The sequence below is a fragment of the Nyctereutes procyonoides genome, unplaced genomic scaffold (assembly GCF_905146905.1).
Source record: "Nyctereutes procyonoides isolate TBG_1078 unplaced genomic scaffold, NYPRO_anot_genome, whole genome shotgun sequence".
Classification (NCBI taxonomy): Eukaryota; Metazoa; Chordata; class Mammalia; order Carnivora; family Canidae; genus Nyctereutes; species Nyctereutes procyonoides.
In genome coordinates, this window is record NW_026575130.1 from 10,028,635 (window position 1) to 10,053,130 (window position 24,496).

The window sequence follows — 24,496 nt, forward strand, 5'->3', positions numbered from 1 at the left end:
CTCTCTCTCTCTCTGGAGGTCTGCTCCCTCTTACATTTCCTAATTTGACATGTAGTAGAGAAACAATTTTGTGGGACACCTGGGTGGCTCAGCCATTGAGCATTTGCCTTTGGCTCAGGGGGTGATCCTGGGGTTCTGGGATTGAGTCCCACATCAGGCTCCTTGCATGGAGCCTGCTTCTCCCTCTGCCTGTGTCTCTGCCTCTCTATGTCTCTCATGAATAAAGAAATAAAAATCTTAAAAAAATAAGAAATAAAACAAATTTTGTTTAGCAGTTAAAATAAAAAACCAGACGTGATACTATTTTGGTTAAAACTAAAAGTTTAATAAAAGCACCAGAAATTATGTTAAAGATAAGGATTAAAAATTAGGTATTAGAAAGATATATAAAATAAGGTACTTCTGGTTTTTACACTTCAAATAAATCATAAAATAGAAAATTGCATTAATAGTTTTTTCAATGACTTACCATATAAAGAGGTTTTTAAAATGCTACAGTTGGAGGCATTATATTTAAAAGTTTAATGAACATCTGATTTCAATATAATCTCACAGAATAGTTTTTTTTTTTTTCCAGTAAGCTACAAGCTGTTTGGTTAGGAATGTTGAAAATGTATATATAAATTAAGGAGTAATAAACTTATTCATGCCAAATTATTAGTGCAATTCAAAAGCATGTAAAATTCCAGATGAGGAACAAACATCCTGTTCAAAATGCAATGGAACCACACTTGCATCATCTCATTAAAAATCTATATGACAACTGTTCCATTCACTCACAATTCCTGGGCACTTAGCTTATTCGTTTTTGTTTTTTGTTGTTTTTTTTTTTTAATTGACAAAAATCCTCAAGGCACCTAGAGATTTGCCTGTACTTCATCTATCTGTATTGAAAACACAGAGTAGACGCTCATGGGATCACGTAGCGGCAGCACAGACAAGTGGTTCACAGTTTGAATCCTTCCCTGATCAATCTCAGTATCAGAATTCCCAACCTCACTATTTGGGGCTCAAGTCAAAAGGTAGAGCTACATCTCTGTGAGTAACCCAGCAGAAAGAAACTCTGCCGTGAAGCCACTCCTTCAGCCAGGCTCACTGTTCCTGTAGTTGAAACAGAAGGTAGACATAAAAATTCAAACAACAGCCTTTCCTCTGCATACCAGACAAGGGGACTTGAGTCCATTTCTACAAAATGTGAAAAAACGAAATCACCAATGAATAGATAATGGTAACAAAACAAGCCTCCCATCTCCCAAAACAGACATAGGGTCTGTGCCAAGAAGAGCTCTAACTCATCATGACTTAAACCCACATCCTTCCCTGACAAAATATTCAAGTACAAATACCACTTTCATGCTGTCACAGGTCTTAAATTGGCAGGTCTTCCTACTACTTCTGAATTTGTTCTCCGGTACTTAACAAGTGTTTTGGTGATATCAGAAAAGATATGAGGCATTTGACCTTCCTTAGTGCTGAGAGATGGAAAGAAGGCACATTTCTTAACCTCATTTTATGGAATGACTGAGGCACTGAGTGATGAGAAGAAATGTTCACTGGTGGGAGCCACTGGGGATAAAAGCCAGATCTCCCGCTTCCCATCCAGCACTTTGGTCCCCATCTCCTAAGTCACAGACGTGCATTACTAAAATGACAGAAGTGTCCTCTGAGGAATCTTCCAAGATGCAAGCTCTACTCACTTTCCAGTCTTCCTCTCATCTGAGCCTAATCTGGATCTACTGCATTACTGGGTCTGCTGTCAATGCGGAAGGAAGAATCTGTTTAGGAAGGAAATGTATTTACATTCTCTTCTCGGACATGTTCTTTATCTCTTTGAAATGACTATATTAAATGGATGTGGGGCTAAAGTTAGACCATATCTTCCAGTCAGGATGGGCTTCTTAGAATCCTTCGGTAAAGCAAATGTGAAACTCTGCATTAGGCTCACGAACATCAGAAATAATTCCATCTTTGCCAGCTGTTCTCCCATACACACCCGTTTCCCTAAAAATGAGATCAGAAAAAAAGTTGGGGTTATAATACCACCCCTTTTCCTATCTCAAGAAGAGCAATTTCATATGAAATCTCAAAAGTGTTTTGAATACACATATAGAGAGTTTTAAAATAAATTAGCCACATATACCCCCATGGCTTCCCAAAGTATATGCTGATGAGAATTTTTAAATACTAAGTTCACATTTTAACTCCTCCTCATGAAAACCTATCCTCATTCTGTACTGGAACTAGAGACAGATGCAGGCTACTCTGTCTCCTCCATATCTACTTATCTCTTTCCTTTGTTCTTAACTGGAAGATTAAAGGGAGAATGAGTCAGATGAGAATCTTTGGAGCATGCCTTTTTTATAGAAAGAATCCTACATGTACTCATCCAGGTGACTGGTGAGATGAGAGAACCCAGCCTCTTAGCCCGCAGCCCAGCAGAAGGTCACAAGTTGCATTTATTTATTTATTTATTTATTTATTTATTCATTCATTCATTCATTCATTTTAAGATTTTGTTTATTTATTCATGAGACAGAGAGAGAGAGAGAGAGAGAGAGAGGCAGAGACACAGGCAGAGGGAGAAGCAGGCTCCATGCAGGGAGCCCGATGTGGGACTGGATCCCAAGTCTCCAAGATCCCACCCTGGGCTGAAGGCGGCACTAAATCGCTGAGCTACCTGGGCTGCCCTCAAGTTGGTTTTATTTATTTATTTTTTTAAAGATTTTATTTATTTATTCATAGAGACAGAGAGACAGAGACAGAGACAGAGACAGAGACACAGGCAGAGGGAGAAGCAGGCTCCATGCAGAGAGCCCGACGTGGGACTCGATCCAGGGTCTCCAGGATCATGCCCTGGGCTGCAGGCGGCGCTAAACCGCTGCGCCACCGGGGCTGCCCCTCAAGTTGCTTTTAATACCAACAGTTTTCCGGGACTCAAACAATCACTTGGGCAGCTCAGGAAGGAAGATTTCTAGTCATATTTAAGGATTATTTATTTACTTCTTTATTCCTATTTAAGGATTTAAAACCAATTGCTTTCATTTTGTTTTTAAAATCTAAAATGAATGTAGTAGAGCTGCATTATCTCATTTACCTCTTCTCTTATATCCGCTTGCTAAGAAAGAAGTATTTTGGGCAGCCCGGTTGGCTCAGCGGTTTGGCGCGGCCTTGGGCCTGGGGCATGATCCTGGAGACCCCGAATCGAGTCCCATGTTGGGCTCCCCACATGGAGCCTACTTCTCCCTCTGCCTATGTCTCTGACTCTCTCTCTCTCTCTCTGTCATTAATGAATAAAAAAAATAAAATCTTTAAAAAAATATTTTTAAAGATTTTATTTAGAGAGAGAGAAGGAGAACAAGTAGGGGTTGGGGCAGAGGGAGGAAGAAAGAGAATCTCAAGCAGACTCCACGCGGAGCTCAGAGCCCAACATGGGGCTCAATCTCACGACTCTGAGAACATGACCTGAGCCGAAATCAAGAGTCGGATGCTTAACCAACTGAGCTACCTAGGTGCCCCAAGAAAGAAGTATTTTTTTTAAATATTGTGCTATTTTTAAAAAATTTTTATTTATTTATGATAGTCATGAGAGAGAGAGAGAGAGAGGCAGAGACTTAGGCAGAGGGAGAAGCAGGCTCCATGCACCGGGAGCCCGACGTGGGATTCGATCCCGGGTCTCCAGGATCGCGCCCTGGGCCAAAGGCAGGCGCCAAACCGCTGCGCCACCCAGGGATCCCGAAAGAAGTATTTTTAAAACAATATCATAAAATAATAAAAGATTATTTTAGTTCTACCTCTTTAATTAGGCCGTTAAGAAAATAAAAGTTTAACTGACCTATCCCAAAAGGAATAAATGTTTCTTTTTTAATAAGTTGTCCTTGATCATCCAGAAATCGATTAGGGTAGAAATCATCTGGTTTCTCCCAAACGGCTGGGTCTCTGTGTACTGACCACAGGTTGGGTAATATCACTGTGCCTTTAGGAATGGTATATCCTTGGAGCACTAAAACAAGCAAAAACAAAACAAAATCCAGTGTCATTCAACATGTTCTCACTAACACTTCTCTCTAAACATCACTATCTGAAAAAAACATCTAGTTACATACCTACCTACCTAAACACTGAGGTGCTTGAGGGTAGGGGCCTGACCTTATCTATCAATTGGTATCCTTTCCACACGACCCCAGGACCCAGCCTGAGATAAGGCATAGGACTTGCTTTAATAGGTGTTGAGTTAATGAGTGAAATCAAACCATAAAAACATTACAATTAAGAGAAAACACTGAAACAGAAATCGTAGGACATTCCAGATAAACTTTCCAAAGACTTATAAATTTTATATTAAAAAATCCTAAGAGAAAATATATTCACAATACTGTGCTATAAAAAATTTGCACATAAGAGGACCCACATGGTTCAAACTCATGCTGTTCAAGAGTCAACTATATTTTACAGTAGTAGATGATAAAATAAATTATATATATTTTATGCATTCATGATATACCTTTTCTTAATTTTTTCAATATTTCTAGGCTACACAGTTTATCTGTGAATTTTTTCAAACTGTCATAAATCTCCAAAAATTTTTCCAATATTTTTATTGAAAAAAGTCTGCATATAAGTGGACCCACATAGTTTATAACTGTGTTGTCCAAGGGTCAATCATACAGGGAAATCTATACTGGCTCTTAGCAGCTGACAAGGTCATATGCACTTTAAACAGGGCTCAAAAGATACTGCAAACACAGTATATCTAATATGCACCAAAAAAATCATAAAGTGATCCAATGTCATTTATAAGTTATTGCTTCCTTATAGTATAAGTATGTTTAAGCCTCTTACATCATGGCTGTCCCTAGAGGAGGTAAGTTCCTTCTTATGAGGGTTAATTTAACATAGAGTCTGGGTGCTTATATGTCAAAGACATGACAAAATGGACACATTTCAGTGTACACAAGAAGTTGAAACAGGTGCCCTTAGAATTAGATGGGCTTTTCTAATTCTTTAATTTTTATGCTTCAGTTGTTGAACTGTAAAAGGTCAAGTAAGTAAAATCCTTAATTTCATATTTAAACAAGCTCTTGTGATTGTCCAAGAAGACTGAGAGGTGCTTTTGTTAATTCTGGAGTTTTTAACCCAGTACAACAATCTTAAATGGCAGCATAATTTGTTTGACAGTGTAAGTATGCATGCTCTGAAATCTAGAGAGCTATTTATAAAACGAGCAGTGCTGTAATGCCAGTACATGAATAACAGACAACTGAGGGCCAAAACATTCCCTGGACATTTCATTATCCACAACACAATGTTAAAACCCTCAGAAGGATCAATCTGGGCAATGGTCACCACACCGTCACTTCAATTCACTTGGATTAAGGGGCTGAGCTTCCTTCAAGGGCATTCAAAGAGAAAGATCCTGGACTTGCCTGTTTTCTCTGAGGTCATATGAGGAATAGCAAGTGGCACCACCACAGTCAGCCTCTGTACCTCCATGATGGTGGCTTCTGTATAGGGCATCTGCGCCTTGTCAGTGAGGGAAGGGACTCTGTCAGCACCAATGACCCTTTCAATTTCTTCCTGAACTTTTTCTATTATTAAAAAAAAAAGTAAGGAAATAATAACAAATAATAAACCAGAAGACAAGCCAGGAGAATTGAGACTGCTGTTCTATGCGTACATGCACATCACATCATGCACACAATGATAAACTGGCAGTTAAGACCTGACTCAGCCTCAGAGATGTGAAGCAGTGGTCACATATTCCAAGTAAGAGGCAGCTAGTCCTATGGACACTCTACCACCTTGTGACTTGGTAAGTGGCTAGCAAAACAGACAGATGGGTAAAGAAGAAAGCATCCTGGTTTCAGTACTCCTACCTCATTCTCTTGTATGAACACTGGACTGACTCTAAGCTTTTATGTGACAGCCCAGCATGGCCCCCAATGTTTTCTGCCTCTTGGTGTTCACATCCTTGTACAGTCCCTTCCCACCTTGTACCAAGTCGGTCTGTGTGACCAACAGAATAAAGGAGAAAAGAGGCATGTCAGTTCTGAGCTTAGGTTATAAAAGACACTGTGGCTCCTGTCTTGGTACTTACTCTCTCAGGTCACTCATTTTTGGGGAAGGCAAATACCAAGTCAAGCAGCCCCCAAGTCCAGCAGCCTTATGGAAAACTCCAAATGGTGGGACCTGCAGCTAAAAGTCAAGCTGACAAGCCATCTTGGAAGTGGATCCTTTGGTCCCTGTCAAGTCTGCAGGTGACTGTAGCTCCAGCCCACATCTTGACGACAACTTCATGAGAAAGCCTAAGCCAGACCAACCAGGCTATGCTGCCTCTGGATTCCTGATCCTCAGGAACTATGTGAGACAGCAAATGGTGTTTTTTTTTAAGCTGCTAAATTTTGGGAATAATTTGTTACTCATCAATAGTTAACAAATGCAGTAAGCATAATCTCATTTACGGCAGACAGAAAATGGCCCCTCAGTGATGTTCACACCCCAACCCCCTGGAACCTAGGAATGTGCTACTTTATGTGGCAAGAAAGACCTGCCAATGTAATGGGGAGATTACCCTGGATTTTATGGGTGTGCACTAATTACACGGGTTTTCAAACTGAAGAACTTTCCCAGTTTAGTGTCAGAGGAAGATCTGAGTAGAAGAAAGTGGTCAGAAGAGCTGCAACATCCCAGGCTTTGATAAAGGAGGAAGGGGGCCCAGAGCCAAGGCAGCTGGAAATGGATCCTCCTCTAGAGCCTGCAGAAAGGAATGCCGCCCGGTCAACATTTTTATTTAAGCCCAGTGAGACACAGACCTTTAAGATAACAAATTTGTGTTGATTTAAGTCACTACGTTTGTGGTTATTTGTTATAGGAGCAACAGAAAAATAATACACTGCCCTCCTTTACAGTCTTCCACTATGAACTGTTGGGCACTCAGTTCATAGTGGTATCAATGTGGTGGAAGTGGCTCTGTCATCTCGTGAAAGTCACATAACTTTTCTGGGTCTCTGTTCTCCATTCTCAAAACAAGATGACGGGGTTCAGATAATCATTATGATTCCCATTAGCTCTAAACTGTCCTTCCCTAAAAGCCTTCCTCTATTGTACATTTCACATAGCATCAGACCCATAGAGATTTAAAGCAGAGGCAAGCAAGTATGACATTAGTCCCAATGTCTAGGAACTTAAGAGTTTCGCTGTTAACACCATCACGACTCCCTATGAGATTCAAGTCTTTCCACTTTGTTTTCTGGCCTGAAGACATCACTTTGTGCTAGGAGCCACAGGATCACCCAATTTGCTGATACGAATTTAAATAATCTGGCTTTGTCTGAATAAAGGAAACAGTTGTTAATTACCTTGTATGTCGGGGTTCAGTGACATATACAGAAGGCACCAAAGCAAGGAGTTAGTTGTGGTATCAGTCCCAGCAATGAAGAGATCACCAATGATATAAAATAAGTAATCCTCATTAAAGCTACTATTGCTATTATTTTTTCTCTCCTCCTCCACATGGAGAAGGTACATGTCTATGAAGTCCTGAGGGTTCTCTACGTTCAGAGACTCTTTATGGTCTTTGATGATTTTTTTAAGGAAAGTGGTAATATCCTTTTCAATTTGTCTTAATTCCTTAAATGGTCCAAAGGGAAGATAATAGAGCCAGGAGCATATATTGACCAGGAGAAGCTGGGAGTTCAGACAGATTTCTAATGCTCGTGACATAAGATGAAGCATTTTCTTAAACTCACTATTGGTATAATCAAATCGCTGGCCAAAGCACAGGGAGCAAATGATGTTAGAGACGGCATTGTTGACGATGGGGAAAGGGTTGAAGGGGTCTTCTCCATGCTTCTGCATTTCCTCTTTTACATATTTAAACTCCTCAATAATCTTGGGCTCCAAACTAAGTTTTCCAAGGCCAAAATGTCGAAGAGTTGAATGAGAGAACTTCCTCTGTTGTTTCCAGACTGGACCATAATGTGCGAATACAATCCCTGCAAAAGGACAGAGAGAAAAGAAGGTGAGAGAGAGCAATGCGTGATCACGCTGAACAGGAACTATGATGAGGTGTGTTCTGTGTTTATCAGGTCACTTGTGCAAAAGATGCAGGTAGAGATCACTGGCCAAGAAGAATGATTAGCAGATTTGAATTATCAAGATAGTATAGGTTTCTAATAACAAAAATATCCAATAAAGCTTATTATGATAGGTAGGAATTCCTGGTGAAATGAAAAGCAATGAATTTCAATTTCTAGGGTCAGTGAAAATTTCCAAATCTGATGTTTTGTAAGAGTAAATCCAGGTTCAAAAGTTGCCTCAGGCTGGATATCCCCATATTTTCAATATTCTGAATAAGAGGGCAGGGACATTATCAGATTGTGCTGATCATTAAAATCCCAGCTTCTGGCATTTAAAGCTTGTTAAATATCAGCTGATAAATCAACAGCCCAACTGGATTATAACCCTGGCTATCAGTTTGGAATCAAATAACTGGAAGGTTCTCTAAAATATCTGTTGCTCACTGACCTCTACCTCTGAAATTAATAATACATATAATGCATTATTCTTAGAAAAAAGGGAAAAGGGAAAAGGGAAAAGGGAAAGGGAAGGGAAGGGAAGGGAAGGGAAGGGAAGGGAAGGGAAGGGAAGGGAAGGGAAGGGAAGAGGGAAGTCTGTTGCTGGCAACAGCCCTAATTTAAAAACATCTGAACTCAAGGTCTCCACAACTCTACCTTATCTGACCCTCACTTATGTTACACATCTCCCACCATCAAACCCAACAGAATTGTTCCCAGATGTTGTATCAAATTGTTTTCGAATATTCCTCATCACCTATTTCACCCTCTTATTTTCATGGCACCCTTTGTGGTTCCAGCTGGTTCTCCTTTCCCATTTTATTTATTTTTTTTTTTTTTAAATATTCTTTTTTTTTTTTAATTTTTATTTATTTATGATAGTAACAGAGAGAGAGAGGCAGAGACACAGGCAGAGGGAGAAGCAGGCTCCATGCACCGGGAGCCCGACGTGGGATTCGATCCCGGGTCTCCAGGATCGCGCCCTGGGCCAAAGGCAGGCGCCAAACCGCTGCGCCACCCAGGGATCCCTCTCCTTTCCCATTTTAAATCTATTTTGTTTCTGCTACTTTTGAGGACATGCTTCACTTAACAAATATTTCTGAATGCCAACTGTGCTGGGCACCGGGATGCTATAAACACCGACTCTTCGCTGTGGTTAAGGCTTCTCACAATCTTTAAGACGTCCACAAGATACCCTTCAATATAGGCCTCCACATGGTCAAACGAATCAGACCACCTATCAGCAGTTCAGCTTTTCTCCTTGGACTCTGTCACACATCTGCTCAAATCTGCAGATTTGAGGCTGAAAGACTGCCTTTCTAGGCCTTCTGTTCTGGTGTTTGGTGACTTCTCTCTGGCATTATTTAGACTCTCCTGTGTTGAACCCATTTCCTGGTTCTACTTCCTCTCTCTTGTTTCCTTCCCTTACTTCGCTAAAGCAAAAGTGCATGGGAAGCAAATATCTATAGATTTTTTTTTTTAGAAAATATGTTTATTCTACCTTTTCTACTTCCTCAGAATTTTAAAGACATCGTTAAGAGTGAGTTGATCAGTCATAAAATATGTACCTCTTCAAAGTAACTAGATTTGCCAATTTACAAAGAGCTTAAAGCATTGTCTTAATCACTTTCACTTTTTAAGATATAAGTAGACTTCATAGTAAGTCTTAACATCTATAGGGAAGTCCCCTCAGGGCCTTGTTCTCTTTCAAAACTGTTCTTTTATTTTAAAATTATCCTTGCCTCAGGATCCCTGGGGGGCTCAGCCGTTGGGCGTCTGCCTTCAGCTCAGGGCGTGATCCCGGGATCCCGGGATGGAGTCCCGCATCGGGCTCCCCGTTTCTCCCTCTGCCTATGTCTCTGTCTCTCTCTGTGTCTCTCATGAATAAATACATAAGTAAATCTTTTTAAAAAAATTATCCTTGGCTTTTCACTCTTTTATAAAACTTTAAAGTCAGCTTGTCCAGTTCTGTTAAAAAACACTTTTGGGATTTTCACTGGAATTGCATTTAATTTATAGATTCGGAAATTGGCTTCTTTTTGATAGTTGAACCTGCTTGCAATGTAAGAATAAATCCTATTTTGGTTATAGTGTTTCTACGATTTTAATTGTTGGATTTGGTTCCCTAATATATTTTTAAAAGACGTATTTACTTACTTATTTTAGAGAGAGTGCATGACTGGTAGGGGCAGAGGGAGAGAGAACCCGAAGTTGACTCTGCACTGGGCATGGAGCTGGGTGCAGGGCTCGAATTCACAATCCTGAGACTACAATCTGAGCTGAAACCAACGGTCGGATACTTAACTGACTGAGCCACCCAGGTGCCCACTTAAATTCATACTCATAAATGAAAAGAGCCAATAAATTTTCCACTCTCATAACATACTCGTCTGAATACACTGGCCTCCTAAAATGAGCCACAGCATATTTTTTCTCTCTGGAATAATTTATCTAAAATTATAATGCTATGTTCTTTTTTTAAAAAAATGTTTTTATTCTTTTCCAGATTTTAAAGTTGGTTACCTAACTCCTTAGCTTTCAGACCTTTATCTTAGTAAATAACTTAAGATTCTACATTTGCCTCTGAGTACCACGTTAGCAGCAGTCCACAAATATTGCCTGCATGTATATTCATTATAGTCTTAAGTTTAAATAATTTTTGTTATGATTCTTTTTTGCTATCTAAGTTAATTTGTCTTATACTGATTTTTTTTGTCTTATACTGATTTTTGACATTGATGAGGCTTGCTATTTAGCCTAGTATGTGATTGATTTTAATAAAATTTCCCAATAAAATTGAGAAGAATTTTTATCTAATCAATTGTTGGATACAGGGTTCTCTATATGTCCAACAGAAAAAGCCTGTTAATTGTTAGAATCAAATCTTTTGTATCCTTAGTAAGTTTTTATCTTCCTGTTCTCTCAATTATTCAAATACTTATGTTTAAGTATTTTGGCATAATAGTACATTTATCAACTTCTCTTTGCAGTTCTTTAAGTTCTACTACCAAATTTTGCTATGTAGCTATCTTTGCTGTCAGGTACATGTATATTGTTAGGTACATGCAAGTTTAAAATTATCATATCTTCCTGGTTTAGTAAAAAGCTTCCTTTTATCATCATGTAATTCACTAATTCTTAAACAATGAAGTTCTACTTAAAATATATGTTGTCAAAAAGACATCAGTTTTTCTTTTTAAAGCATTGTCTCAGTATAACATTTTCCTTTCTTTTACTTTGAATTTTAATGTATCCTTATGTTTAGGGTATGTCTCTTTTTTGGGGGAGGGTATCCTCTTTTAAAATAAATACATTTGGGAGCACTTGGGTGGCTCAGTTGGTTTTGGCTTGATCTCAGCTCATGGGTCATGGGATGGGCAGCGTTGGGCTCCATGCTCAGTGGGGGGTCTGCTTAGGGATTCTCTCCCTCTGCCCCTCCCCCTGCATGCAGGGACACACATGCTGTTCCTCAAATAAATCTTTTTAAAAATTAATTAGTTAACATATATTTGGATTTTGTAAAAATCCATCCTAGAAAAAAAAAATCCATTCTAGCAATCTTTCAGCCAGTCAACTCAGTCCATTTACATTCAATATAATTACTAATTTGTTTCTAATATATTATTTTGAACTTTGTCTTACTGTATCTATTCTTTTTTCCCCTCTTTCTTGCCTTCTTTTTCTTGAAAGAAAAAGAGTGAATTCTCATCCTTAAATATTTAACACATTTATTTAAATCCTAGATTAATGATCAGCAAACTAGCCCCACAGGTCAAATCGAGCCTGCTGTCTCTTTTTATATGGTCACTTAGCAAAGATCAGGTTTTGCATTTTTAAATGGCTAGAAAAAAATCAAAACAATATTTAATGATATATGAAAAACATGAAATTTCTAATTTCATGGTTTATAAATGAAGGTTACTAGAACACAGCCAGTTAATGAGCCACTGTAATTCATTTATATGTAGTCTGTGGCTGCTTCTGCACTAAAATGGCAAGGTAGTTGCAGCAGGGATTACAGGTAGGAGAGATCATTTTTTCAGCCAGGGTCCAAGCCAAGACAGACAAATTTCCTTGTTTTCTTTTGCTAGTGGCCAGGCTTGTTGGATGTTCTGCCAAATTCAATCTTTCACTCAAAGTAAAGTTCTTCAAGAATCCTCTTTTTCTAGAGGCAACTTTTCATCTTGTGTGATACAAAGTCATATCTCTGTGCCCTCACTCCACTCCTCCACATCCTTGTCCGAAAAGTCACTAAAACCCAAGATTGTCCAGAGCATCTACTTTGTTTTCTGAGTGAGGGGGTCTGATGATAAGGAACTGGTATAATTATATTTTATATCCATTTCAAACTCAGTGGCTCACTGTAATTGGTAGCCCAATTCCTAAGACTTTCTGGGGTTCCACAGGATAACTGTCTCACACTCCACTAGTATCCCCCTTCCTCCCCAGTAGACACTTAGAAGTGGTCATCTTCCACTCTATGAAGTCATTTGCCAATCCTAGAATCCTAGGTCTACTTTTTGTCTTCAAATGTTATGGTGAAGGATTGTAGATTAATTTCACCATAGATGGAGTGTGTGCTTCTGTTCAAAGTCCCTCTAGTTTGGTGTGTGATTATCAAGACAGAAGAAATGGAAATGTCTTAACCATTTCTGAAACTAGAACTCTCCCTTTATTCAATAAAGCCCCATAAACTATTTCCTAGGCAACCACAGCTTAGTCAGTCTTCAGTGGCCAAGTCTTGCTGCATTTAGCATTCAGATGCTAAGTGGTATTAGGCCCCCTTCTTCCTAACTTCAAGAGTTGATACTAGTTTTAACTCCCATATAATTTAAGATATCACCTATGACATCTTTGCTTTGTCCTAGTTCTCAAGAAACTTTATTTTTCTTTTATTTTTCTTTATTCTTTTATTAGGTCCTCAGTCTGTATCACCTACTCACCATTTTTCAAACTATGCATTTGTATTTTAGAAATATTTTATCTAGTAAAATCCCTCTTTTCTAAGAGTTTTTCCAATATTTATTTAGAGTCCCCTATGTGCCAGTACCAAGGGCATAGAGATTAAAGACACAATCCCTCTTTTTAAGATGTTAGTCTTTTGAGGAACTAGATTTACCTCTTTTCTAATAGTTTTTCCAATATTTATTTAGAGTCCCCTATGTGCCAGTACCAAGGGCATAGAGATTAAAGACACAATCCCTCTTTTTAAGATGTTAGTCTTTTGAGGAACTAGATTTACCAACAATCCAAATATACTATTGTATGTTAGACTATATTGAAGTTACATACTTTATTGAATGCTATATGTTGGATTGTACTGAAATTGCAGAGTTGGAATGCATGCTATTGAATGTTGTATTGTTGGGATGTATTGTACTGAATGTCCTATGTTGGATTGTACTAAAATTGCAGAGTTGAAGTGTACAGGATTGAATGTTTTATGTTAGACTGTTTTTGAATGATGCACTGTTACCTTGTATTGATTCAATGTTGTGTGTCAGAAGTGTATTGAAGTTGTAATGTAGACAAAGGAAGGAGCACCTATCAGCAGAGGGAAGGCAGCCCTTCTCAGAAGAGAGGACATGTGAACTGATGCTGCATTTGTATTTAAATAAAGATGTGTGTGAAGGCACATTTTAGAAAAATAAATAACTTAAGCAAAGTTAAAGAGGACATTTCAAGAAAGGCTAAATTATCTTTAGAGTGAAATCAGGTTTAGATAAGGCAGGGAAATGGAGAGAACCTTCTCAGAAATGGCTAATATTTGAGGACTGGGATATCTGACAACAAGTTGACAGGTATGAAGTGCAAGACAAAAGAGGTGTCCAAAGAGATTATGCTGGAGAAAAGCTGGATGAGAGGCATGGACAGAATTAATGGCCTCAAAGTTCCAAACCTTACAAAACACTCATGTGTGGAGCAGAATGGCTTAAGGTCTTAGGAATGTCTGAATGAGGTGCAGGCACATCCTATAGTTGTTGACCTCTCCATTCCAAGTCCTGAAAAGCAATGGTATTCACCGATGCATACAAACTTCAGGGGGATCCCTGGGTGGCTCAGCAGTTTCGCGCCTGCCTTTGGCCCAGGGCAGATCCTGGAGTCCCGGGATCGAGTCCCGTGTCGGGCTCCTGGCATGGAGCCTGCTTCTCCCTCCTCCTGTGTCTCTGACTCTCTGTCTCTCTCTTTCTCTATGTCTATCATAAATAAATAAAAATAAATCTTTAAAAACAAAAACAAAAAAAAAACCCTTCATTTCAAGGAGGATAATAACACTAAAAAATAAAAATGGTTCCAAAGCAAAAGTCAAGACTCTTTTGGTTGAGAATGACAAAAATATGGCCTTAAATAGATTTGGCAAAACGGCCAATTAGGCTGCAGAACCAAAAAAACAGAAAGAGCTAGGTGTTAGCAGCTCAGAGAAGACTGAATGGCACACAACTCTTTCTCCTTGCATCTATTTTTCTTTCTTTCTTTCTTTCTTTCTTTCTTTCTTTCTTTCTTTCTTTCTTTCTTTCTTTCTTTCTTTTTCTTTCTTTCTTTCTTTCTTTCTTTCTTTCTTTCTCTTTCTTTCTTTCCTTTCTTTCTTTCTTTCTTTTTCTTTTTTTTAAAGATTTTATTTATTCACGAGAGACACAGAGACACAGGCAGAGGGAGAAGCAGACTCCATGCAGGGAGCCCGACGCGGGACTTGATCCCGGGTCCCCAGGATCATGCCCTGGGCTGAAGGAGACGCTAAACCGCTGAGCCACCCGGGCTGCCCTGCATCTATTTTTCACTACTCTCTGCCTGGCTTCATTTTTTCCCTACTGCAAACCAGCTTCTCTAAGCCTCAGAGCTATCTTGGGATGCCTAATGTCCCATTTTCCCCACCAGAGGGAAGAGGCCAGTTCCATATTGGAAAGTGTTGGAGGAGGATTCAAATGCTTCAGTCAGGTGACCCATGCCCACGGTGATAGCAATTTGGAACACCTTAAGTTTATTTTGTGACTTGAGGTTTCCAGACTATGCCATGAATATAAATTCTTGAGTTCTGTGTCCAGCCTACAGACTAGCCACTGGTACAAAGAGGTAAGATGTTCTGATCGAGTCATCTTTGACCACGGTCTATGGCTTGACTAGTCACTGTGGGCCGAGAGGGGAGTTCATATAAAGATGTGGCATCTCATGTTCCAACCACAATTACAAAGGGGTGGTGTGGACAAAGAGTTTCTCAAAAGAGAGTGCTTGTCAGAACAGTAGTGGACAGTTGAAACAAAAATCCACTTAAAATCAAATACAGGATAGGCTAAACTGACTGTGATACATTCTCACAAAAGAATGTTGTACTCTATGGGCAGCCCCAGTGGCGGGTGGCGCAGCGGTTTAGCGCCGCCTGCAGCCCGGGGTGTGACCCTGGAGACCCGGGATCGATTCCCACATCCGGCTCCCTGCGTAGAGCCTGCTTCTCCCTCTGCCTGGGTCTCTGCCTCTCTCTCTCTCTGAATAAATAAATAAATAAATCTTTAAAAAAAAAAAAAAAGAATGTTGTACTCTTATGATCTTTGCAGGAGAATATTTGGTAATATGGAAGTCTATTCAGAAAATTTAAGTGATAAAAATGATTTTAAAGAACTGTATGATTCCATTTTAAAGAAGCAAATACATTTTTAAAAAATACATGTACAGACAGAAAAAATACTAGAAGGCTGCCACAGGCAGACTGTTTGTGTCCCCCTCTGAATTCATAGGTTAAATCCTAATGCCCAGTGTGATGGTATCTGAAGTGAGGTGTCTGGGAGGTGATTTAGGTCATGAAGGTGGAACCCTCATGAGTAAGATCAGAGTCCTTATAAAAAAAGGCCCCAGAGACCTCCCTTGCCCCCCTTTCCACCATGTGAGGTTACACATGGCTATCTGGGAACTAGAAAGCAGGCTCCCACCAGACACCAAGTCGGCTGGGGCCTTGATTTTGCATTTCCCAGCCTCCAGAACTATAAGAGATAAATTCTGTTGTTTATAAGCCACCCGGGCTACGGTACTCTGTTAAAGCAGCTCAAATAGGCTAAGACAAAGGCAACACACAAAAATGTCAGCAATGGCTATCTCAAAAGAACAGTGATCACAGAGAATTTCCAATTCTTTTGGGAAGAACTAAAAGGAATTCTTTTTTTCCTTTTCCATGTTTTATGTTTTACAGTAATAAACATACACTAAATTAAAAACACTTAAATACATTAAATTTGATACAATTTACATTTATCACATACACATTTTCTTCCTCCTGAAGCAGAGAAGGTGCTATCCACTGATTACATTTGTCTTTTCCTTCCATGGCGTCATAGAAGTGTTCCTCTTAGTGGGAATTCAGACCTTCTTGATATGAGTATGTAACTATTTCAAATATCTATTTTACTGTACTTACTGCGAAAGTCACTTATCCTGCTTTCCTCATTCATTTTTAAGTTCTCCAGATGAACTTTCATTTTCTATTTTCATTTCCTAATTTTATTTTGCATCTTATTCCTCTTTAGTCAGTGCTGATTGATCCATACCCTACTTTTAAACTTCTTCCAAATTTCCTTTTACTTTCCATTTTTATGGCTCTGCAGTTTGCTTTCACTCTTGCTCGAAGTCCCTAGCAATCTTTTAAAATTAGAAATGATCTAATTTCTGTCAGCAGGGAAATAGATAAATCAACTAACAAAAACGGGAAGTAGAAAGATACTTTAGGGGCTCCTGGGTGGCTCAGCTGGTTAAGCATCTGACTCTTGATTTCGGCTCAGGTCTTGATCCTGGGTTCGTGAGCTGGAGCCCCAGCACAGGCCTCCAGTGAAGGCTGCTTCAGATTCTTCCCTTTTTCCCCTCCCCCCCTCCCCCCCCCCCCCCCGCCAACCTCTGCTCACACATACACCTTCTCAAATAAACAAATAAATATGTATGTTACAAAAAAAAAACAAATGAAACCATGTATTATTTATGAATCTGAAGCAAATCTGAGTGGTAGATAAATGAATTTATATTGCTCTCTGAACTTCATATTTGAAATATTTTATAATAAAAATGTGATGTGCACAAGACTTTTCAAAGAAATTGACCACACTTAGAGTGAGGCACTCTTGGTAGCCTTGGCTCTGACTCTGTAACTTTATTTTCTATTCCTGCTCAGGAAAAGATTCAGATGCACTAATAAGTATGATGGGCATGGCTAATGTAAAATATCTTTATGGTCATGTCTAGCTTACTGTAGTTTTTATGGGCTTAAAAAAGAATATCAACTTGTCTAAGCATGACATTTTGAAAAATTCAAATGTAATAAACAAAATAAACAACCTCCCCATTCTAGACCTTTTTGGCAATGTGTTGCCAACTATTTCAAGCCTGTCTGTGCACATTGCTGCTTATGAAACATTCCCTTTTCTGCTAGTCTCGCCAACTTTAGCAGCAACATTTCTTTCTTTTTTTTTTTTTTTAAAGATTTTATTTATCTATTCATGAGAGACACACAGAGAGAGGCAGAGACATAGGCAGAGGGAGAAGCAGGCTCCATGCAGGGAGCCGGATGTGGGACTGGATCCGGGATCTCCAGGATCACGCCCTGAGCTGAAGGAAGATGCTCAACCACGAGTCACTCAGGTGTCCCTAGCAGCAACATTCCTTAAAAATATCTTGTGACAAATATTTAATAATGTTATTAACCTCTACTTCCTAATACCATTTCTCTTTCTCCTATGCTCCACACAACTCTTTTCTAGTCAATTTTACAATTCTGTATTGGAAACAGCAGCCAAAAGTAGCTGGGGCACTCCTGAAATCTTGCTGAGCTGAGTAGCTCAGCCTGTAGCTCTCATGGCCTCTCTTCTCCAGCCTATCCATTTCTTGATCTATAAAGTCTACTCAGAATTTGTCTGGTCCTTCACCCTTTGATGGGCATCTTGAAATGAACTCACAGTCTCCCCTCTTATTCTTCACCCTTAAAAAAGTTCCATTAAAAAAATTCCTTGGCTATCTACATTTTCCTATTCAAATGATCTGTTTTCTACTCTAAGTTAACCCCAGAAGCATTTCCTTTGTGACCTATGGTTATTCCTTCACCTTCTGTTGTCAATCGCCTTCGCCAGCCACAGTATTTTTCTCAATTCACAGCACATAACCCAACACACATCCATGAGAATACCAGAGCAGTATCACCTAAAAATCCTAGCTGTCTCTTGGAAATGAATGTTTTAGTTGAAGCACCAAGTTACCCCATGCTCCCAATCCTTTCTTACATAAAGAAGGATATAATAATAAGTTGTGATCCAACTAATATTTAGAAACTGTCTTATTATGGATTTTTGAGCAAACCATAAACCACCAAGAAGGACCTCAAAGAAGAAAATCTAAATCAGATCAGTGATAACTGCCTGTGTAGGAGTCACAGAAGAAAATCTAATTCATACCTTAAAAAAATCTAGAGGAAGAGAGGCATGCAAAAAAAAATTCAAAATATAATATGTAAGTGCATCAACAGATGCTTGTATGCACATATTAATTCACTTCTTGATTACCAACTTGTACCAGTAAGTGGGGATACAGTGGTTAATAAGATGAAGCAAATCTTTGCCGTCACAGAGTTTATAGTCCACAGTAAGACTGGTATTAACTTAAATATTTTCAAAGTATTTAATGAGTGAAATATGAATGAGATAAAATAAGCTATGATATTGGACAGTGTCTAAATTAGGACCTAAAGGTAACAATTGGCCTGAGAGAGGATAAGGAGTGAATCAAGTGAAAAGTTATTCCAGGCCCAAGGACCACAAACCCAGCAGACTGAGGCAGTGACCAGCTTGGCCGGAATCTGCTTAATGTTTCTAGAGCAGGTTGAAATGGACACGTAAAGGCAGAATGAAAAGAGATAAAATCTGAAAGGCAGGCAGGGGCCAGATCCTTCGGGGCTCAGTAGGTCAAGGTTAGAGTTGGAGGCAACTGGTTTCAGCTGGGGAGCAACATGTTTGATTCATGGTTTTTTTAAAAAGAGATCTCTTTGGCTGCTGTGTGGATAAAAAATTGGGGTGGAAGTAAGCAGGCTAGTTAAGAGGCTTCAAGTATCAGATGCAAATGATGGTCCTTTGGAAGAGGGTGTTGAAAATGGAGATGGAAGAAAGTGGACGGATGCAGAACTGTCTCTGCAGCAGGAGTTGCCAAGATGTGCTGACTGATTGGTAGGGGGTGGGAGCGAAGCGAAGTTTAAAATAAAACAGTGGTATCACAGAGAAAGGTAGCTCACCTCTCCCAGGTGGAGTAGAGAAGTATGTCAGGGAACACCGTCTCAAAGAGGTGACAGTCAAGCAGGTAAGAGAACACAGAAAATAACAAGTGTTGGTAAGGATGTGGACAGATTGGAACCTTGTTCTGTGCCACCAGAGAAGGTAAAATGGTGCAGCCACCATGGAAAACAGTAGGGCAGTTACTCAAAAAATTAAATACAGAATTGTCATATGATCAAGCAATTCCACTTCTGGTTATCTACCCAAAAGAACTGAAAGGAGGGACTTGAATGGATATGTGCCACGTTCATAGAAGCGTTTTTCACAATAGCTAAAAGGCAGATAGAAGTACCCAACTGTCAATTAGGGGACAAAAGAATAAACAAAATGTGTTATATGCATTCAATGGGATAGTATTCAGTCTAAAAAAGGACGGGAATTCTCACACATGCTACAATATGGAAAGTGAAATATGGCGCTAAGTGAAATATTCTAGTCACAAAAGGACAAATATTTTATGATACCACTTATATCAATTACCTAGAATAGCCATATCCATAGAGGCAGAAAACTGAACAGTGGTTGCCAGGGGCTAGAGAGAGGAAGGTGGGGTTTGTTTTTTTTTGTTGGTTGGTTTGCTTTGGTTTGGTTTTTGATTTTAAGTAATCTCTACCTCCAATTTGGGGTTTGAACTCATGATCCCAAGATCAAGAGCCACAGGTTCTGCCAGCTGAGCCAGCCATGTGCTCCAAGAAGGGAGTTTTTTTTTTTTTTTTTTTTTAAATGTTTGTTTAATGGGTATGACGTTTCAGTTTTCCAAGATGAAGTGTTCTGCAGATAGCTGTACTGGTCTCACAACAATGTGAATAACTTAATGTCACTGAACTTCAAAATGGTTAAGAAAGGGCAGCCCAGGTGGCTCAGTGGTTTAGTGCTGCCTTTGGCTCAGGGCCTGATCCTGGAGACCTGGGATTGAGTCCAGTGTCTGGCTCTCTGCATGGAGCCTGCTTCTCCCTCTGCCCGTGTCTCTGCCTCTTTCTCTCTGTGTGCCTCTCATGAATAAATAAATAAAATCTTTTAAAAAACGGTTAAGATGGCAAATTTTATGTTATATGTATTTCATTTCTTTTTAATAAAGAGAAAAGCAAAGCAAACAGGAGTTCTCTAGGCAGCCATGAGACGGGAAGAGAATTCTAGGTAGAAGCAGTGGTAGCAATGTGTAAAGGCATGGAGATGGTGAGTTATGAACTATGACATGTGTTTTTCAGTGGGACATTCAAAACATTATGATCACCATTTACTATTCACTTAAAATCCTGGCAAAACTATGGCGTAATCAGATTCTAAAAAGCCGGATCTCTTTATGCCACATTCTCCTAGATGTCAGTCTAGTGGTGAAGACCCACATCCAGGCGCAAGGCTGCAGATTATGCACCCCCAGTTTTGTGAAGTGCAGCAAGCAAAAGAAATTGTTTCCAAAAGGGAGCCTAACTCGAGAGGAAGTGACAAAAAGCTTCCTGAGGGAAAGACCTTTAAATTAACATCTGATTGATGAAAGGCAATTAAATTAACGTCAGACAAAAAAAGAAAAAGAAGTCTGGGATCTCTACCAGCCAGTAAGACGAGGGTAAGACGGATGAACGATGGGGGCTGGGCCGGAGGTAGTGCAAGGGTGACGCGACCTTTACTGCGTGGGTAGCATGTTGCCAACCTTCAAAACTGCCCTACTTGTGTCTCTAGAAGCAGAAATCACTGAGGCTGCAAACCCAGAGGTTGGCCAATGATGCTTCTAAGGTGTTTTCTGGACCTTCTATCTTTTTTTTTTTTTTTAAGATTTTCATTTATTCATGAGAGGCAGAGAGAGAGAGGGAGAGAGGGAGAGGGAGAGGCAGAGAGAGCAGCAGGCCCCACGCAGGGAGCCCGACGTGGACCCGATCCCCCATCTCTAGCATCACACCCCGGGCTGGAGGCAGGCGCTGAACCGCTGGGCCACCCGGAGGTCCCCCTGGACCTCCTACCTTATGGAGCAGGCCTTAAACCCTCCGTCAGAGCTCAGAAGAGTCCGGAACGTCCCTGCCTCCTCCTACCGCGGCCAACGCGCCCCCTGGGACACGGGGCCCGCGTCCCGAGGCAGTCAGAGCCCGGCCCTCGCACGCTCCCCCGGCCCCGGCCCCGGCCCCCGGCCCCGGCCCCACCACCGTCCTCAGCTCTCGGGCGGGCTTCCTACTTGGCATCTGGGGAATGGGACCGAGTCGCTCCTGCGGCCGCTCGGGGCGACCGTGAGGCCCCGGGGAAGGGGACGGGGACCGGGACGGGGAAGGGGACGGGGACGGGGAAGGGGACGGGGACGGGGACGGGGACGGGGACGGGGACGGGACGGGGACCGGGACGGGGACGGGGACGGGGACGGGCCGCGCGGGCACGAGGGGCGGAGAGAGCGGGAGGCGGCCGCGGCTCACCCTTCTCCTTGGTCACCAGGGAGACGAGCGGCACCCGCGGCCGGTCGCTGAAGACCTCGGCCTGCTGCACCAGCGCCTCGCGCACGCTGCGGAAGTCGCTGAGGACCACCACCAGGTGGCGGCCGATGAAGAAGCTGAAGACCTTGCCGTAGGCGCGAGCCAGGTCGGCCAGGAGCAGCTGCGGGCCCCGGGCCGAGGGCTCCGCGCCCCGCGCGCCCCCCGCGTCGCCCGCGCCCGCCGCCGCCGCCGCCCGCCGGTGCAGCCAGCTGTTCCGCCGCAGGAACGGGGGCAGCAGCACGAAGCCGAAGTTGCCCACCACGGGCCAGGGCGTGGGCCCCGGGGGGATGCCCGGCGCCCGGTGCCGCCGCAGCCAGCGCCCCGCGAGCAGCGCGGCCAGGCCGAGCAGCAGCAGCAGCAGCACCTGCGGCGGCGGCGGCGGCCCCGGGGGCCAGGGCGAGGCGTCGGCGGGGGCCGCGGGCGGCCGGGCGGAGGGCATGGCTGCGCGGGCGCGGGGCACCGGGCGGCGGGAGCGGCGGGGACGGGGCCGGCGGGGACGGGGGCGGCGGGGACCGGGCGGCGGGGACGGGGGCGGCGGGGCGCCCCGATTGGCCGCGCCCCCCGCCCCCGCCCCGCGCCTCCAATCAGCGGCGCCCGAGCAGGCACCGGGCGGCGCCCGCAGCCCCGCAGCTGCGGTCCTCGGGCGGGGCGGGCGGGGCGGGCGGGGCGCGGGCGCCCGACCCCGGAGGCCGGAGATGCCGGCGCGCGGATTGGCTGTCGGTTTCCTCGCGTCCCCCGAGTGTCCCCTGGGCGTACGGACAGTGTCCGGCGAGCAGGCCGCTGGCGTGACTCAGCCTGGCCGCCGGCGCCGAGGCTCCGTCCCGAGGCGGATGCGGAGGACGGAGGGACGAGGGCGACGGGAACGCAAAGCGCAGAGTTTGCAGGTGCAGGAGGCGGACGCTGCGCGGAGGACGCGGGGGCGGGGGCGGGGGCGGGGGCGGGGCGCTCGCGCTCTCAGAACCTGCCCCGGGCAGGAAGGCCTCTTCAGGCGCAGAGGGAGAGCTCGGCGTCTATTTCGGCGTGTAGCCTGGGGAAAGCAAGACAAATCCAGGAACTGATTGAAAACGGGGGGGTCCATGGGCGGCTCCCTGGGCGGCTCCCTGGGCGGCTCAGCGGTTGAGCGCCTGCCTTGGGCCCGGGGCGTGACCCTGGAGACGCGGCATCGAGTCCTGCCTGGAGCCTGCTTCTCCCTCTGCCTCCCTCTCTCTCGTTGTGTCTCTCAGGAATAAATAAAATCTTAAAAAAAAAAAAAAAAAAGAGAGAGACTTGGATGATCAAAGTAGCTAATGATATAAAAAGAAAAGTAATCGGGTGAAGAGGGATGACAGTATTATTATAGGCATGAGATCAAATCTGAAATGCTGAGACTGAGATGTTAACTGTGACTCGCATAATACTTTTAAGACAAAGTCTTCTAATCTTCATAACGAACAATCTGTTCTGTTCTTTTCCCAATATTGGGTCCCTTTAATTCTTCCCTGGACACTAGAAGATTGAACTATGCTCTAGTCACGCAAAAGTGCGACCAAAGCATAGTGCATCCTCTCTATTCATCCTATGATTCATTCTAATTTTTCCATAGGCAAGTGATGCCAGCAGGATACGCTAAATTTCAAGGCCATTCTGTCCTGATACTATTTTTTCCATGCTCTTCATGAGTCATTTTAAACTTAACAACAAAAACAGACCTCATATGCTCTTATAATTACCCATTGTTAGATTAGTTTTCTAATTTTTTTTAACTTAGAGGATTTTTAAAAATTAAACTACTTGTTTGTAGATACGACCTTCATCATGTCCTGATTCTCTTCATACTCTAGCCCTCTAAAATAATAGCCACTAACATCCTTCCATACAACCAACTTAACGATTTTAAAATAGTTGCAATGTGACTGATTTAACGACCCTAACAAACACCCTCTTGTACAGGATATAATTGCATTTATAGCATTTTCCTAAGTATTCTCTAATTTTATCAGGTTAACAGCTGTGTGATGCAGCTAGGAAGTGGTATGGGCTGAATGGTGTTTTCTCAAAATTGATATGTTGAAGTCCGAAACTCCAGCACCTCAGAATGTGGCTGTACTTGAGATAGGATTTTTTTAAAAGATTTTATTTATTTATTCATGACACACACACACACACAGAGGCAGAGAGGCAGAGGGAGAAGCAGGCTCCATGCAGGGAGCCCGATGCGGGACTCGATCCCGGGTCTCCAGGATCAGGCCCTGGGCCGAAGGTGGCACTAAACCACCGAGCCACCCGGGCTGCTCGAGATAGGATTTTTAAAGAGGTATGAAGGTAAATTGAGATCATGTGAGTAGACCCTAATCCAATATGACTAGTGTCCTTTGCAAAGAGGAGATTAGAACACAGTCCAAAGAGGAAGACCTCATGAAAACGTGGGAGAAGATGACTAACTGCAGTCCAGGAGAGAGGCCTCAGAAGACACCAATCCTGCTAACACCTTGATCTTGGACTTCTAGGCTCCAGAACTGAGAGACTATAGGTTTCTGTTGCTTAAATACCCAGTGTGTAGTACCTTGTTAAGGCAGTCGTCACAAACGAATACAGAAAGCTCACTGTTTATAATACCATGGGGAAACTATTTTTTTATTTCTTTAAAGATTTCATTTTTAAGAAATCTCTACATCCAACGTGGGGCTTGAACTTACAA

At 42.2% G+C, this 24,496-nt stretch overlaps 1 protein-coding gene across 2 annotated transcripts; it reads right to left on the bottom strand.

Moving 5' to 3' along the window:
• Positions 1–316: 316 nt before the first annotated feature.
• On the bottom strand, positions 317–22,268 carry LOC129521251 (cytochrome P450 2U1). Of its 2 annotated transcripts, XM_055342547.1 has the most exons (5): positions 21,763–22,268; positions 7,356–7,991; positions 5,424–5,585; positions 3,833–4,000; positions 318–2,001 (listed from the first exon to the last, which is right to left on the bottom strand). In XM_055342547.1, the coding sequence occupies exons 1-5, from the start codon at positions 22,256–22,258 to the stop codon at positions 1,823–1,825; spliced, it is 1,641 nt and encodes a 546-aa protein (XP_055198522.1). In that variant the 5' UTR covers positions 22,259–22,268; the 3' UTR covers positions 318–1,822. The 2 variants fall into 2 exon arrangements, with proteins under 2 accessions (XP_055198523.1, XP_055198522.1); XM_055342548.1 differs by lacking the exon at positions 5,424–5,585 and having other exon boundaries at positions 317–2,001.
• Positions 22,269–24,496: the final 2,228 nt, after the last annotated feature.

Excerpts from the sequence above, each read along its gene's own strand:
- LOC129521251 (XM_055342547.1), bottom strand. The coding sequence starts at position 22,258 with ATGCCCTCCGCCCGGCCGCCCGCGGCCCCCGCCGACGCCTCGCCCTGG. Across the intron at positions 7,992-21,762 it reads CCTGGTGACCAAGGAGAAGG|GGATTGTATTCGCACATTAT; the intron begins GTGAGCCGCGGC and ends GTCCTTTTGCAG. Across the intron at positions 2,002-3,832 it reads ATTTATTCCTTTTGGGATAG|GGAAACGGGTGTGTATGGGA; the intron begins GTCAGTTAAACT and ends TCTCATTTTTAG.